The following is a 17,491-nucleotide window of genomic DNA, read 5'->3' as shown; positions in this document are numbered from 1 at the left end:
CAGGTCTAGGCACCTGCTGTTGATCTGTCAGTGTTTATGCAGTCAGAATAGCAGACATGTGAGAGGCGCTAACTACTCAAGACACCATACTAATCTAATCTCGCAGGAGGGGGTTGAAAGGAGAGAACTGTGTCACTAATGAAATCAGTGCTATAAAATGAACATCGTCGAATGCAAACACCCACAATCTCAATACTCCAGAGTGCTGCGATAAGAGCAGTGTACATTCTAAGTCAGTCTCACTTGCGTGAGAGATAAAACTTACAATCTCCACTATACACACTTTTAAAATACCTTAATGCGTATTTGTTTGAAGAATAACAAGACAGCACTGGTGCACACCACTGATTCCAGCACCCGGGAGGCAGAGGCAAGTGGATCTCAGTGTGTTCAAGGCCAGCCTGGTCTACAAGAGTTCCAGGACAGCCAGGACTGTTACACAGAGAAACCCTGTCTCACAAAAACAAAAAGGAAAACAAAACCAAAAAAAAAAAAAAAAGAATGACAAGATTGGCCTAATTATCTAAGTTGTCTCAAAATAGCAAATGTTGACCTTAGTTAACTTTAATCACTATTTACTTTTCAAATAAAAGTACATCCTAATAGTAAAGAGATCTGAAGATGAGGTATTTCTCCGATTCTCAAATTATTGAACTTGTATACTTTCAATTAGTAAAGAATTTTCTCATTCATTCAGCATTTGCTGAGTACCTGTAATAAGTGTATAAACTCTACAGGTCAGTAAGCTTCGCTTCAAACACTATCTCTTCACTCACTATATTTGGAGCCTTTTGGGAAAGTCACCAAGCCTCATTCCCTTTACTTACTTCCCATGGTTGCTATAAATTACACACTGTAAAACACTGCGTGTGTCAATCAGGTAATCAATGGTATAGAGTAAAACACTCTAGCAATAGACAGTCAATATCACTTTGTGCCCAACACTGTTCTATTCAAGAAATCAGGACTAAGATGGGTAAGAAAACATATCTTTCATTTTTATTAAGAAGACAGAGCCAGGCGTTGGTGGTGCACACCTTTGATCCCAGCACTTGGGAGGCAGAGACAGGTGAATCTCTGTGAGTTCGAGGCCAGCCTGGTCTACAGAGCAAGTTCCAGGACAGGCTTCAAAACTGCACAGAGAAACCCTGTCTCGAAAAACCAGAAAAAAAAAAGAACAAGATGGGTGGGCATATTAATGATTATTTTGTTATCTTTTTGATATTAACAAAAGCAAGAGAATATAAAATAAATCATTTATGAAGATTACCTTTATTGGCAGCACCAGGAAATGTTGTGTTATCACTAGTGTTGTAGGAAAGCAAGATGTTGTCAATAAAATAATAAGATGCTTCCTTGGTAAAAGTCACATTCCAAGAGACAGCGGATCCAAATTGCACAGCTATTTTAGCACTACTCTGGTCATCGCCACAGCTGCTTCCATTATAGGTCACATTGTGAGGTTCTGAAATGGTTACAGTTTTCTAAAAGATTAAAAAAAAATTAGGACTGAGTGAGAAAAAAATAGCAGTGAGACTCACACCTTTGCCTGGTGTGCTATGAAAACCAATCTCAGATTCTTTAGTTACATACCAGGTGTCTGGACAAGTTCACATTATGTCTAAAGAAAATATGAAAACTTCCCTGGACTCTTCTAATCTAGCTGCTTGCTCATTTCTGCAGACCTGGATTTGGAATTCAGGGTCTCATTCACAATGGGCAAGTGTTCTACCACTGAGCAATTTCCCAGTTTGTATAGTATTGTTTTGTTTGTTTGTTTTGTAAGTGATGCTATAGAGAGCGTCTTAACAAAATGAAAATAAGGCAAAAAGAGCAAGAAAACAACAACAAAAGGCAGACAAACTAGTTCTTAGAAACTGGGAACTAGACAGATGGCTCCGTGGTTAAGAGCACTGGCTGCTTGTCCAGAGGACCCAGACTGTATTCACAGAATCCACAGTGTGGGCTCACAACTGTCTATAATTCCAGTTCCTGGGAAGGCAATGCCCTTCTCTGTCCTTCTCTGGCACCAGGAACAAGTGATACACAAACACACATAGAAAAAAATTTTAAATCCACACATCCATATATGCACATAATTTTTTTTAAAAAAAATCAAAATTTTTTAAAAATGAAAAAAAGTTATTCAAGCTTTAATGCAGTATATTATTTTAGAAGTGGTTAAAACTGAAACACTGTGAAGTCTTTCCTCATTGGCATATAACCATTTCCAAGGAAAACTCCAAAAAAACCAAAAAAGTTAGGAGTATACACCCCAACCTGAAACAGTATACTTTGAAGAGTATAATACTTTTTAAAAAATAGGATTTAAGTGTTAGGTCAATTACCATGAAATCTTATTTTGTGCACACATATCTAAAGGGTAAAAACATCTAATCATAAAGTCAGCTGTGGTGGGGCATGCCTTTAATCTTGCCACTCAAGAGGCAAAGGCAGGCAAATCTCTGACTTTGAGGCCAACCTGGTCCAGAGTTCCAGGACACGTAGGGCTGCACAGAGAAACCCTGTCTCAAACAAAATAAAACAGTCTAAATGTAAATAAATCCCAACTATAAAACTCAAGACAAATATGGGCCTGGGAAGAAGTACAGTGACAAAGAGCTTACCTAGCACCTAAGAGACTGGGTCCAAACCCCAGCACCACCACCAAAGCAAACAGAAAACATAAGCACATCTCAAAAATGACAATTGTGTACTTACAAAGGTTTTGTCTGTCGTTTCATATGATACTGTGAAATTCATCTCCCATTTTGCAAAAAGGCAAGTACCTTTGGAATCTTTCAAATTAAGTTCCAGTGCATAGGACTGAACAGCTCCTAGATTAAAAAAATACATTGTTCAATATAAGATAAAAATAAATTCTAGGCATTGCTGAAGTACAACTCTAAAATGAAACCCATATATTAAATCAAGTATATGGTATCCTGGTGGTTACTCTCTTCGTAGGTTTTAACAGAGCACTAGTAATAAAGGCAGCATTTTCTCTTCTGGAAATACGTGGTTGCTGGATCCTTGATGCTTAGGGGATGGCAGACTTTCGAGTCCCATATTCACTTGTGCCGTAGTTCAGTTTCTGACAATTACAGTTGCCTTTTTGCTGTTCTTGGTTGTTTCTTGCAGTGCTGTTGATCAAACAGGGCTTCATGCATTGGCATGTGCCCTACTGAGCTACATCCAATACTTCTTTTAGTTTTGGGGGTAACTAAGGTAGGGGGAAGTTTGGAATTAAACTTCCTGCTTCTCTCATACCTATCAGTGAAACTTTCTCTGCAATAATGATAAATCAGATGTCTTATGCTCTTCCTCAGAATTCCGTTATCAACTGTATGACCTAGGACACATGGAAGTTTTCCCAAATGAAGATGTGATCAGGGTTAGCTTTTCTGAACACATGTATCACAAACCAGAGAAGCAACATCCCAGCAGGCTGGCTGTTAGAGCCTAGATCTGTAAGAAAAGTCAATCTTTACAAACGCAGAGATCATAAATTTATTTCACTCTAAAACTGAACTGAGTGTCAGGAGGTGGCAAGCCTTGAATCCCAGCACTTGGGAGGCAGCAGGTGGATCTCAGTGAATTTGAGGTCAACCTGGTCTACAGAATGAGTTCCAGGACAGCCAAAACTGTTACACAGAGAAACCCTGTCTTGAAAAACCAAAAAACAAAACAAAACAAAATGAACAAACAAACAAACAAAACCTGAATTGAATAAAAGGGCTGATGAACCTTTCACATGGACCCACAATTACTTCCTAAATTTTCAACCTGCTCCTCCTGTAAATGGAGAAACGTTTCAGGCACTACCTATTAAACTCAGGCGCTTAAAACTTCAATATTCTAATGGAGAAGGGAGAAATCTGACAGCAAATACACCTGAAGCATAAATAACAGGCACCCATCTGAGAACTGTCTTGCCTATCTCATACATTACCCAAGGGGATGCCTATCTCATACATTACCCAAGGGGAAAGTTGTTTCCTGTTAAAATAGCCGCACATCCGTTAATACTATCCGACCAATCCAGCGTCATCTACAGGCACGAACATGTTATTAGACTAAAGAGAAAACTCCTGAGAGGAATACAAACCTGGCATGCCTCAGCACCAGCTTTCAAACTGTACACAAAAGCCTCCCTTTCATGCTCCAGAGACCTAGCTGCCTTAGCAAGCCCAAACACTATGCTAAAGCTTGTGGTTGCTGACAGGGACTAAGTACTGGCAAGGATTCAGAAAGAACATAGGTTTTTGCCACCGTTCTTGTCTCCACAGACATGGACTGGAACTGTCAAGCAGATCCAAGTCTACCCTGGAGAGTGCTGCTTCCCAATCATCGGGAGGTTTCCTTTGCCTGTGATTGCTCCCTCCACTTGGTATAAAGGCCCCACCTTGCATACTTGGCCATGATAAATGATCTTTTAAATATGTTGCTGCGTTCAATTTGCTACTATGTTATTAATAGTGTTGCACCTGTATTTACTACAGGTATCAGTGTACAGCTCTCTTTTGTTGTTTAGAAGTTGAGGCTGGAATTGTGATCACAACAAGATGAGCAGAGTAGATGAGAAGGGGTGAAGAAATGCCAATCAATGGAGACCAAGTTATAGTTAGGACAGTTAGGAATGAGAAACCCTGATGTGCTTCAATGCACTACACAGGGGGATGACTACAGAAAACAGCAGTATTTCAAAAAGAAAGGATTTTTAAAATGTTCCCCATAAGGAGGTGAACAATGCCAGGAATCAATGTTTAGTTTGATTCCTTAAGAATCATACAACACTCATATGCATAAAAATCATAATACCTCATTTTATTGTGTACAATTGTTTTATGTATTAGTTTATATCAATGTTAAAAATAAAGGGTACTCCTCTTCTACTCAAACCACTCAAAATTATTATGAAAATAATTGAGAAGCCAAGCATGGAGGTGCACACTTAAAACTCAGCATTCAGGAGGCTGAGGCATGAGGCTGCAGTGATGGCTGAGTGGTTAAAAGCACCTGTCGTTCTTGCAGGGGACAGGGGTTCAATTCTCAATACCCACATGGAAGCTCACAGTTCCAGGGATCCTTCTTTGGCGTCTATGGCCACATAATTAGACACATGCAAAAAAAATATACATAAAAGACAAATCTAAAATACTACAAAAAAGGATGGACTGGAAAGGTAGCTCAGTGGCTAAGACCACCTGAGTTTGAGTATGAGCACGACACACAACCTGTAACTCCAGCTCCTGATACCCTCTTCTGGTCTAGGCTGGCACTAGGAACACAAGGGATTCACAGACTTATATGAAGCCAAACCACCTATGCCCATAAAATTAAATTTTACAAATTTTAAAAGAGGCTAAGGCAGGCTAATTACATGTTCAGAGCTAACCTAAGCTACAAATATTCTCAAAGATATTAAAGTAACAGGAAGAAAGTTGTGTAAGATAGTAATAGGATCAATTTGCCTAAGGTTAGAAAGTAAATATGTTAAGAAGAGTTCAAGTTGTTGTTCACATTTATCACTTACAATCAAACTCAAGTTAGCTAACCAATCTCCTGAAGACTGGAAACAGGAATGCCCTGAGAACCCACTCATACCCACCCATCCCTCTCCAAGTCCACCAGTATAGCGGTTGCTTTCACTCCCAGGCTTATCAACTCAACAATTTCAAAATCCAGATTCATTCTTTCACTTCCTCCTCCAAATGGGCTCCTTCTCTCAACGCCATACCTTGAAATAGAACAACAAAGCCTGGCATTTTCTTCCTACTTTTATTCCCAATCAACCACTCTATCCTTATGCTACCACAGACCCCTCTGAGCTGTCCCTGAAAAGTACTGCTAGATACCACTTCCTTCTCCACAACACCCCCATTTAAACACTTTTACTGGTTCTCAAACTATATTTAAATCCCCGCCTGACTTTCAAAGTAATCTTCAATCTTGTCCCACCCTATGGCTTCAATACCACTCAGACCATTTTCCTAGCACACACCCTCTAATCTGGTTGAACCTTTTTCCATTAGGCCTAAAGGCTACACTCCATTCAGTGGCTTCTATTGTTTCTAGCCCTTGACATCCACTTCCTTCTGACGGCTTAAATCTTTTAAGGACTGCATTCTTTGGGCCTGTATAGGTGAAATAACTGAGCCGTGGCAGTGGTGGCACATACCTTTAATCCCAGCAGAGGCAGGAAGATCTCTCTGAGTTCAAGTCCAGCATGGTCTACAGGGCAGAGTTCCAGGACAGCCAAGGCTACACAGTGAAACAAACAGCAACAAAACGGTCTAACTGCTGGCCCCCATCACTGGCTGCTACACAAACTGAAAATGTTGAACACTTACTTTCCCAGCCTCCCTTACAGCTAAACTAATAAGAACTCTTCCCAGACTTAAAGTCAAAGCGCTGAGAATGGAGCCAGCTATATACAGACAAAGCATCCTATGGTTAGGAAATGGCTCAGCAGGTTCAAGTGCCCAAGTAAAAAGGTGGCACTAGCCAGTGGTAGGTGCTTTTTGGCACTTGGGCATAACAGTGCAATTCAGTACTGAACCGTGTTTTGTAATACAAGGCCAGAGGTGTTCCTCTTTCTAAGTAATTTAATCTACTATGCACCTTTTAAATTTGTGCATGTGATTTATTTATTTCATGGTTTGGGTGCTAGAGATTGAATTGAGGAGCAAGTATGCTACTACTACTCAACTATATGCCCAGCCCTAGCTCACTTTTTTAAAAAGCAAAATGTTATTAAGATGTAATATTCACAACATAATATGCAAGGGAAAGATGTACACAGTGTTAAGTACTGCTCAGAGCATTTTTTCTTATTACATGGGCAAATGAGCACTCCTTCAAAAAGCAGAACATTCCAAGTACAGTCTCAGTAACCATGGGAACATGGGAACAGACTCCAGGACTTTCATAGGATACTGAAGTTCATAGACGCTCTAGTCCCTTACATAAAATTGTATATGAAGTATTTGTACTTAAACCATCCACATCCTCCCATATACTTTAAAATCTCCCTGGATCACTTACATAATACAGTGTGAATGTGATCTAGATAGTTGTGATATATTGTTTAGGTAACAGCAACCAAAAAGTCTATAATTCAGTATAGATACTATTCTTTTCCCTCATACTTTGATCCATGGCTGGTTGAATTTGTGGATTTGCAAACTATAGAGAATAAATAAGGCTGACTATACTCCCAAAGTTCCTATAGCTTCCCCATCCAGTTACTATTCCCCTTCCAAGGTAAAATACCACCCTGACAATATAGATGACTACTTCCTGTTTTTTAGCTTAACATAAACAGAATAATTTACTGTGCTCTCTTTTGGGTCTGGCTTCTTCAGATTCACTGTGATGTGTGTAACTGCAATTAATTCATTATTTCTATTGTACTGCTTCTGATTGTGGGGTGAATCTTTGCTATATATTTGTGGTATTGTTGATGGACAACTAGAAAGTTTCCAGTTTGTGCCATCACAAATCCTGCTGCAGACATTCTTTCTGTATTGGTTGTTGTGTGTTGAATATTTATTCATCTAACAGTGGAATTGTGGTTTCAAAGAGTATGCTTCATTGTTGCTGTTTGGCAGGGAGGAGGTTGTTTGGTTTGTGTGGTTTGCTTGTTTTTTTGAGACAGTCTTTTCTTCCTTTCTTCCCCTTTCTTTTTGAGATAGTGTCTCACTATGTAGCCCCGCTGGTTTTGGAACTCACTATGTAGACGAAAATGGCCTTGAACTCAAGATCACATGCATCTGCCTCCCAAGTGCCAGGATTAAAAGAGCAAAACCACCATGCCTAGCCAGCCAGCCAGTTTAAGTATGTATCCCAGGATGGTCTTGAACTCACTTGTTTCCCAGGCTAGCTAGGAACTCCATTTTCCTGCCTGGAATTACAGGTTTGTCCTACCAACCCCTACCCCACTATTTTCAGTAATTTCCCTTTGTGTTTGAAATCCATCAGGTTTACTTTTTCATGCTTGTAACTGAGAACATGGACTCAAGCTTGGCATGGAGACACATGCCTGAAATCCTAGCACTTGGGAAGCTGAGGCGGCAGGATCAGGAGCTTAAGGGTATAGTCTAGGATAGTAAGCCCCCTCAACCGTCTTAATAACACACACACACACACACACACACACACACACACACACACACACACACACACACACCCATGCTTGCATTGTTTAGCATTCACTTCACTGCAAACTTTCCTTGAATATAAAAGCCCTTACAGAGCAGTCTATAATGAATATTTGCACATCTCAGTGATCTTTACACTATCTTAAATTACCCTTTTTATGTTCTTTCAATACTTATTCTATGGACAAATGACAGATAATTTTCAATGAAGAACTACAAATGGCCAATAAATACATTAAAAAGTAATCAACATCATCAGCTCTCAGGACAACATAAATTCAAGTTATTTTATATCATTGAATCCTGTCTCTCCTAATGTCAAAGGCTCCAAAATAGCACTTTTGAACTCTTAACTCATAGCAAACTAGTATGTTATAGAAACTGGAATTCAGTAAGTGATTTGTTATTAATAAACACCAAAGTCTGTGAGTGATATATGTGGATAAAGATTCTCTTTTGCTAGTGTTTCCAACACTCGTTTGAATTCCAATATGCACCTTTAACCATAAGATCTTATCTAAGCCGCAGTCCCTAGGAGTGTGTCTTTTATATGAATGCCATCTATCTTGTCTGTCACGTTGGAGAAGAGGTCTATTACTTTTCCTCTATCTTCCATCATTCCTAATAGTGCTGAATACATACTAGGTTTTAAATAAATACTGATTGATTACATCTAAGTGAAAATACCCTGAAACATGGACCTGAAGCACAGCTCAGTCTAATTACAGTTCTTTTGAACTTCCAAATCACGAATTTATCAATGTTCTGGATATTGCCTCAAACCTCATGTCAGTTTTCCATAAACTGTGACCTAGGTGTCAAGACAGGAATAATGCTTTCACCATAAAGTGAGAGATTAATTTGGAAATGTTACACGTGAGTAGAATATCTCTAACAAGTGATTTCCCCACTTAACTGCTATGCTTGAATTTTAGAATACCCAAAGTATTTTCAAGGCTGTAAGGCCTTTAAAGCCAGAGCTGACTATATCCTAGAATGTGTGATTATGGAGCTGAGAGGTTATTCTCAAAAAGAAAAAAAAAAGTTAAGAAGAAGGGCTGGCTGGAGAAATGGTGGCTCAGTGGTTAAAAACACTGGCTGTTCTTCCAGAGGACCCTGGTTTAATTCCCAGCACCAACATGGCAGATTACAACTGTCTGTGTGACTCCAGTTCCAGGGGATCTGACACCCTCACACAGACACACATGCAGGCAAAACACCAATGCACATAAAATAAAAATAAAATACATACATACATACACAAAAAGAAAGAAAAAGATCATTCCTCAAAATCAACATTCTCCTATGCAATTATCTTCTCAGTACCATTCCAAACAGATCATTTATAGGTTCTTTTATAATTCAGACTCAGTTATCCTACAAAAAGCATTGCATTTTTAAAAAGTGACTAGGTTTTTATAAGTCTGTTTTGGCCAAATATACCTGAAATGTACACAGATTAGAACAAAGGAATGTGGTGGCATACACCTTTAATTCCAGCACTCAGGAGGCAGTGGGAAGTGGATTTCTGTGAATTCGAATGCAGCCTGGTCTACAGAGTGAGTTTCAGGACAGCCAGGACTGTTACATAGAGAAACCCTGTCTCAAAAAAAAAGGGAAAAAAAGAGAGAAAAGAAAAAAAAGAAAAAGGAAACAAAGAAAAGAAATACACACGGATTAAGAGATTGCTCAGTGGTTAAAAGCACTGGCTGCTTTTCTAGAAGACCCAGATTTGATTCCCAAGGCCCACAAGTCTTTAATTCTAGTCCCAGGAAAACCAACACACACCTTGTGGCATCCTCAAGTACCAGCATAAATTTGACACATAGACATACAAACAGGCAAAACACTCAGATAAAACTTAAAAACTGAAAATAAAAATAAGAACTCCATACAACACAGTGAGCTCAGAATCAATACAATGAAGTGATGAAGAGAACCCATCTGTGCAACTGAGAAACTAAAATTCCACTCAGGAAGCCAAGCTCACTAGCTGTGAGACTCTGGGCCAGTTAACCTTGCCAAGAATTACAGTGTCTATTTGTCTAATGGGTTTTTTGATGGGATAAAAACATTCAAAGCTAACAGATGTTTTCCAAACAAGTTAGAGATCTAGAGTGCCTTTCAGTCAACACTGAAGCTTTAAAAAAAAAAAGGATCCTTTCCCATTTTTAAGATACAGCTTTACTTTCATCATATTAAATCCTAGGCTAAATTTTCCCCATTTACATTGAGGTTAGCCAAAAAGGGTTTTTTTTTAGGGGGGTGGGGAGGGAGAAAGGCATATGGAGTTGGAGAGATGGCACAGTGGTTAGAGCACTGTTCATGCCAGAGGACTTGGTTTCAATTCTCAGCACCCATATGGTGCTCACAACCATCCATAACTTCAATTCCAGGGAATCCAACTCCCTCTTTTAATCTCCAAGGACATCAGGCATGCATGTAATATGCAGACATTTATGTAAACAAAACACACGCATAAAGTAAATGCATCTTTTTTGAAGGCATAGGCCCAGGAAGATGGCTCGGCAGGTAAAGGTACTTGTTACCTACTTGATAACATAAATTCAACCCCTGGGGCCCATAGAAGTGACTCCTGCAAGTTGTCCTCTGCTTTCCACATTTGCACCACATACACACATATATACACACACACACAGACATATACACATACATACACACACATACACACACATGTATACACACACACTTTATAAAACAGCCATAGCCTACAATCCCTGCACTCAGGAGGTTGAAGTAGGAGGACTGACATTAATTCTAGGCCAGCCCAAGCTACAAAGTTAGTTCCAGGCAAGCTTGTGCTAAGGAATGAGACCACTAAAAACAAATTGCAGGACATAAAGGGAAATACTTTTCCTTCCCTGTTTTATGATGGCCTTCCTGTAAGTTTACGTCCAATTAGCTGTTCTCATGTTTACCTGTGACTCACACACATTTTTTTTTTTTGGTTAAGTATGCTATAACAAAAAAATAAGGTTTTTAGCTATGAATGTTGATCATGTGAAAAGCAACATTTAAAATTAACAGAACATACTATTCTACACCATGAAATGACTTCCTCGATTAAGGTCAGAGAATATGTAAGAAAATGAAACTCCACTGCAGCAATAGAAAGTGCCTATTGCTGAGCTGCACTTGGCAGGCCTCCAGAGTTCTTTTGTAATGCACAGTGGGATACTAGCAAGTATTCCAAAATGCACTTTTGGAATTGAAGAACCTCTAAGTACTTTAGTACAAAATTTTAATTAGGAAGTACAGTCTTCCTGAACCAGAGTGGCAGAAGTTATCTCCGGTACTGTGAAATAATGCTGGGTTACAGACAAAAATCTAACCGTACATTACAGGGAAAGAAGGCTAGATGCACAAGAATATATATTTGAATATTATAACCCTATCAGACATGATAACCAATGACTATTGGAGTAATATCAAGCCTGTGCTTTCAAGTGTCTCTACTACAGATAGACAAATTTTAACTGAGCCATAAAATTCAAAGTTATCAGTTAAAACAAAACGTGCTAAGGCTGCAGAAAAAAGAACAATACTTAAAATTGTCTTTCTGATGCTCTCCAAAAGGAGAGAAACGCTGGTTGTCTGAGAAAACCTAATTCTCACCAAGTCCTTCTAATTCTCCCCATTGACCCTCATGCCTAAGAAGGCATATGCCAACTGCTGGATGTGATGGTGAATGCCTTAAATCCCTGCTCTAAAGAAGTAATGGTAGGTGGATCTCTAAGTTTGCGGTCAGCCTGGTTTACACAGAGTTCCAGGGCTACATAGTAAGACCCTGTTCACTCATAACCCCCCACCTAAAAGAGTACAAATATGAGAGAATAGAACTATCCTTTGAGATTAGCCTATAATTATCTGCCCTCTTACCACTGATTTTGAAGTTCTTGATCTAAAGACACAAAAGAGCTTTCTTAAAACACCCTTTATTGTCCACAGAAGACAGAGAGACCACATTTGGTCTAATTCACCATCTTATCTATAGTGCCCAATGATTAACCCCAAGAAACCTCTACTGAGCTTTAACCACTGGGCCATGGGAAAGACCAGCAGCTAAATTCACCCCATCCTCTCAGAGACTAATACCATAAGGTAAAGAACAGAAAACAGGCTAGTATCCCTGAAAGTTTGGGAAACATGATTTATTCCTTCATTCTTTTTTTTTTTAAGCTTAAAAGCGATTTCTTTTATGTGTTTATTTTATTTTCATTGAAAATTCATAATGTATTCTGATCAAGGTTTTCCCCCTCCTGACTCTTTCCTCCCAGATCCTCCTCACCCATCTTTTCCCAAGTAGTTGTAGGTAGGGCGGACCTCCTTCCAGCACCAAGGTCTCTACCCAAATGTCACTCAACACAATATAAACACACAGGTCATCCCCACCACCCAACTATCTCACCTATTCACTTCATCCCTCACTACCTGCTTCCTGTTCGCTATGGTCCTTTTCACTACCTGAAAATGTTACTTACCTGGTAGGCTATCTTCCTGAAAGTTCCATGACAGCAGACCCTCCACTGTCTTGTGCATTGCTATGTCCCTTTCATCTGGTTGTAGTGGTTAGAATGTAATAGACAGTTACTAAGCATCTGTGGGAGAGTGTGACCCCCAACCCTGAAATACACCCAGGATTGTTATCAAAGCTTTTTTTTTTTTCACCTCCAAGAGGAGCCTCAAAACTTTTGTAAAAGTCTCATTCAACCCTTTAAAAAAAAAGGAGTTTAGCCAGGAGTGGCAACACACACCTTTAATCCCAGCACACGGGAGGAAGAGGCAGCTGGATCTCTGTGAGTTCAGGGCCAGCCTAGACTATAAACCAAGTTCCAAGACAGGCTCCAAAGCTACACAGAGAAACCCTGTCTCAAAAAACCAAAAACAGGAAGTTCAGCTAGTTATAAAAAATCAATGACCACAGTATTCTGTCACTAAGGAAACACAATTAAGCAAGATGTTAGGAAAGGAATTTTATCTGTTGCCCTTTTCATGTCTCTGCTCATAGACATTTTTCCCCAACACAGTCTTTTTCACTGGTTATAATATATTCAAATAAAAGCCAGAAAATTTTTTTCCCGTGAGCAATGGTGCCAGAACTCAAAAACAAACAAACAACTAAATGAATACATTTCTGTGAAAAACGCCAACATAAAGTCTAAGAATATTTTCCATATTTATTTTAAAGCAAGGGGTTTTTTGGTCTTCCGTTTTCACAATGCTGGAGATTAAACCTAGGACCTCACACATGCTGTGCAAGGTACGGGCCCAGCCTTGTAGATTTTTTTTTTTTGTTTAGTTTTTCTAAACAGGGTTTCTTGGTGTAACAAACCAGGCTGGCCTCAAACTCAAAAGAGATCCGCCTGCCTCTGCCTCCCACAGTGCACCACCACTCCAGCTAAAGAAGATATTTTTAAGAGGCTACTAATAGCGCTGGGATAGTTACGAAGTTGGGAATGAAACACCAGTACACTGATGGTAATGAGAACACGCATTCAGGACTGGCACTCAGTTAAGTACCAGGTACACAGTAAGTACCTCCTGGGTTTTCAAAACCCTATTCTTGGGTGTCCATTTTGACATGGAAATATAAAAACACAAAACCCAAAAGCAACTGAAGACTTGCAAAATCCTTCTGAATAAAAGGCACCCAAGATCTTGAGCCTCATAGCAATCAAGAGAGAAAGAACAACTGGATGGACTGTTTTTATTTTGTTTTGTCTTTTCCAGTGTATCTTTCCAGTGTCTTTTCTGGCTATCCTGGAACTCGCTCTGGTAGACAAGGCTGGACTTGAACTCATGGAATGGCCTGCCCCTATGTCCCTAGTACAGGAATTAAATGTGTATGCCACCACCACCTGGCTTTAGCTAGACTGAAAAAGCAGATCCTGGGGTTGGAGATGTGACTTAGTGGTCACTCTTCCAGAGAATACAGTTTTGGTTCCCAATACCCACACTGCAACTTACAACTGTCTATGGAAAATCCAGTTTGAGGGGATGTGCTGCCCACAGGCACCAGGGACACTGGCAGGTGTATAGCTATACAGGCAGACAAAACACATACATAAAATAAAAATAGATAAATCAAAAAAAAAAAAAACCTGAATCCTTCATTGTTGAATGCTGCTCCTGTAGATCCCTTTCTGAATTTGTGAATGGAGGGAATCAGCTTTGGAAGCCACCCAAAAGGATGAATCTAGTTCTCCAGATGCACTCGGTTTGAGGTTTCTTCTATGTACTAAGTTTCACCTGTTTACTTTCTGCAGCGAGCAAATACTGCTTTTGTAAATGCAAAACAAAAGACTTCATTAAAAAAATGTGCTGGCATAAAAGCCACCATGTAGGTCAACTATTTTTCTTACTTTCTGTGAACAATAACAGTGTTGTGTTTGTGCAGATTCAATTGGCAAGCAATTACTGATTAATAGGTGCCTTTGTCAGATGTGCTCTTGTCACTGATAAGGTGTTTTCCACTGTAAACAAGCCTCTCATGGGGTCAGCCGGCCCTCAACAAGTGCTCCCCAGGTAAGGGTTAGAATTAAGTGCTCATGCCAAGCCTCGTGGCCCAACTTCACAAGTGTTATAGGAGTTGCTTACAAACTGTGATTAGCTAGGCCAGATCAAGGACCTGGACATATTTCAGTCAGAATGTCCCATCTACAGAAGACATCACGGAGTTTTGGTTTAGGTGAATATATCTGCTGGCACTTCTGTTATTAGAACATTGAGAAATAAGTAAGAACATTGGAGTTATTAGGGTGGTGATATCATCACATATTGTGTAGCTTCTGGAAAATGCTACTACATATAAGCAAAAGGCTGAGAGTGAAAAAGGAGAAAGCTCTTAACTACTGTTGGGGAAAGCTTTGGTTGCTCAGGCTCCCTAGCAATGTCCTTGAGAGTTACTGGATAAACTCATCAAATGCTGTGCTTGGAAGCTGGGATCCTCGAATTTGGCAGTACAAATGTGTTGGAGATAACTTCATTGACTGATTGATTGATTGTTTTGAGACAGGGTTTCTCTGTAACTGCCCTAGCTGTTCTGGAACTCGCTCTTTAGACCAGGCCAGCCTTGAACACAGAGATCTGTGTGCCTCTATCTCCCAAGTTCTGGTATTAAAGGTGTGTGCCCAGCTGGAGACGGCTCTTTGAGAAGGGCTGTCCTGTTCCTGTAAGCAGGTTAGCAGGATCCCTGACCTCTATTCACTACAAGCAGTCTTGTGGGACAAGAAAAATGCCTCTAGGATATAGATGTACACACAAATATATATTTGCATGAAATAACAATAGATGAAAAAAGGTCACTGAATTTGAAGGAGGGCAGGTAGGGGTATATGGGAGGATTTGTAGTTTAAAAAAAAAAAAACCTCAAAATCTATTATGGAAAAACTTTTAAATGCCTCTACAAGATCTTGCTAAATGCCCACTGGGTCAGAACAAACTGTTTCAACTGATCCTATCCAACCGACATGTGAATTACAAAGGCAATTCTTTTCCTCAATATACCCATCTCCACCCCATCCTAATCGGGTGTTTTTCTTCTATCCCTTTACTAAAGTACAAACAGCAAGAGCCACTGGGTAACAATCAGAGTAAATCAGGTCAGGAAGACAGACACACTGTGATCAAAGTTCAAGTTTAGGTTGTTATGGACTCTCAGTCTATTTATTAGGGCAGATCACAAACAACCAACCTTAACCCATTTACTCTTACACCCAGTCACAAGCCAATCCCTTCGGCTATTACCGACTACTTTTAAACCACAAATAAGGCAACTGCGGTGGGGGGGGAGGCTCCGAAGGAAAGGAGGTAGTACAGAAAACTCAGGGGGAAAAACTACCATCTTGGAAGCTCCCAGGGCTTTGCATCTAGCAGGATTTTTCTGCCGGAGTCTGGCTAGGAGGAAATAGCAAAAAGTTACATGGGAAAGAAAACAAAACAAAACAAACAAAAAAAAAAAAAAAAACACGAGATCCTAAACACCTCCAAGTCAGATATTCACTCCCCATCGAATTTCTCACTGATTTCTTTAGTCTCCAGAGGTTGGGAATAATTTTTTTTTTCCAGGAAGTTACTCCAGTTACCTTAGATCCCTATGCTCTCAAAACTCCAAGACCATACTCAAACTCCGCAGTTCCTCATCTGGTCACCTTTCCTCCCAGCCTCAAATCCCACCTACAAAGCCCCCAGCGCTGTCTCTGCCCCTTAGGCCCAACTGTCCTATCTACCCAGTACTCTGGCCCAACAATTTCACAGGGGTACATGCAGGTCTTCCGCTCCAAATTTCCTTTCTCACGCTACAGATTTTCCACCATCTTCAAAACTCTTCCCTGATCCAGGCAACGAAGTCGTCTCGTCCCCCCCCCCACCCGGTGTCTGTTCCCCTGGTCCCCAAGACTCTTTTCCAAGTTGCTCCCTCTACCCCAGGTGTCTCGAACTCTTCACTCCTCTTGCCTAGTCCGGTGCGGTCCTCCACATCCCAGACTTGCCGGGTTGTTACTCTCCGGGGCCCTCACAGCCTGCCATTCCTTAGCCAGGCCTTCTCTAGGTCACCGCTCAAGTCCCCCCCCCCCGCTCACCCCCCCTCAACCCCCCCCCGCCCCGTGCCTCGGGCCGCCTCCACCGCCTCCGAGTGTCAGCTGCTCAGTGTCTCACCGCCTTCCCCGAAGACCAGTCTTTCAGGTTGTGCCCTTTGAACCCCCCACCCATCCCCCCGGGCCCAGCTGAAGACACTCAAGGAGAGGGCCCGAAAACTCACCCAGGAGCAGACAACACAGGACCAGCCCGGAGCCCGAAAGCGGAGAGAGGCCGAAGCGCATCATGATCCCGCAGGGCAGGCGTCGACCTGACCGGCAAAGCCAACGAACACCCTCGCACACTCGCGGAAAGCGAAAGCACAGGTGACCACCGACAACAGCACGGAGAAAGCCAGGAATCGCCGCTTCTGCTCTAGTCATAAGACCTGGGGCGGGTCTCTTTCTTCCTTTCAGCCAATCACCATACTTGAAAGCAGTGCGAGGGGCGGGGATGTCCGGGCAGGAGGGCGGGGTGGCCACGCCCTGACTTTTTGGTTCACGATCATTATTACACTAAAAAGATTTAAGTGCGGAGGGCATATTTTTATGCCTAACAGGAGAGGGGAACTTTTGAGGTTTGTAGATAATGGGTTACTTCTGTTCCTGGTCCTTAAGAACAAACAACTGTTTTTTTTCTGGCATCAAAACAGTTGCAAGATAAATATATGCAAAAATAAAGCATGGTTATTCTCCAAGCACGGAGGCCACCTATGTAGTCCATGTTATTGATGG

The 17,491-nt window shown here is 40.8% G+C and overlaps 1 protein-coding gene across 2 annotated transcripts in view; it reads right to left on the bottom strand.

Annotated features, from left to right (window-relative positions):
* The window catches only part of Lamp2 (lysosomal associated membrane protein 2), a 42,574-nt gene extending 25,306 nt beyond the window's left edge, over window positions 1-17,268 (bottom strand). For both annotated transcript variants that reach the window (XM_051178387.1, XM_051178388.1), the window contains exons 1-3: window positions 16,942-17,268; window positions 2,722-2,837; window positions 1,271-1,484 (exon numbers count right to left, since the gene is read on the bottom strand). In XM_051178387.1, coding sequence (XP_051034344.1) covers window positions 1,271-1,484; window positions 2,722-2,837; window positions 16,942-17,140 — 529 coding nt within the window. In that variant the 5' untranslated portion in view covers window positions 17,141-17,268. The remainder of the gene's footprint in view (window positions 1-1,270; window positions 1,485-2,721; window positions 2,838-16,941) is intronic.
* Between the last annotated feature and the right edge of the window lie 223 nt (window positions 17,269-17,491).

This window comes from Phodopus roborovskii, unplaced genomic scaffold (genome assembly GCF_943737965.1).
Source record: "Phodopus roborovskii unplaced genomic scaffold, PHOROB, whole genome shotgun sequence".
Classification (NCBI taxonomy): Eukaryota; Metazoa; Chordata; class Mammalia; order Rodentia; family Cricetidae; genus Phodopus; species Phodopus roborovskii.
This window is presented reverse-complemented; position numbering and strand designations above follow the sequence as displayed.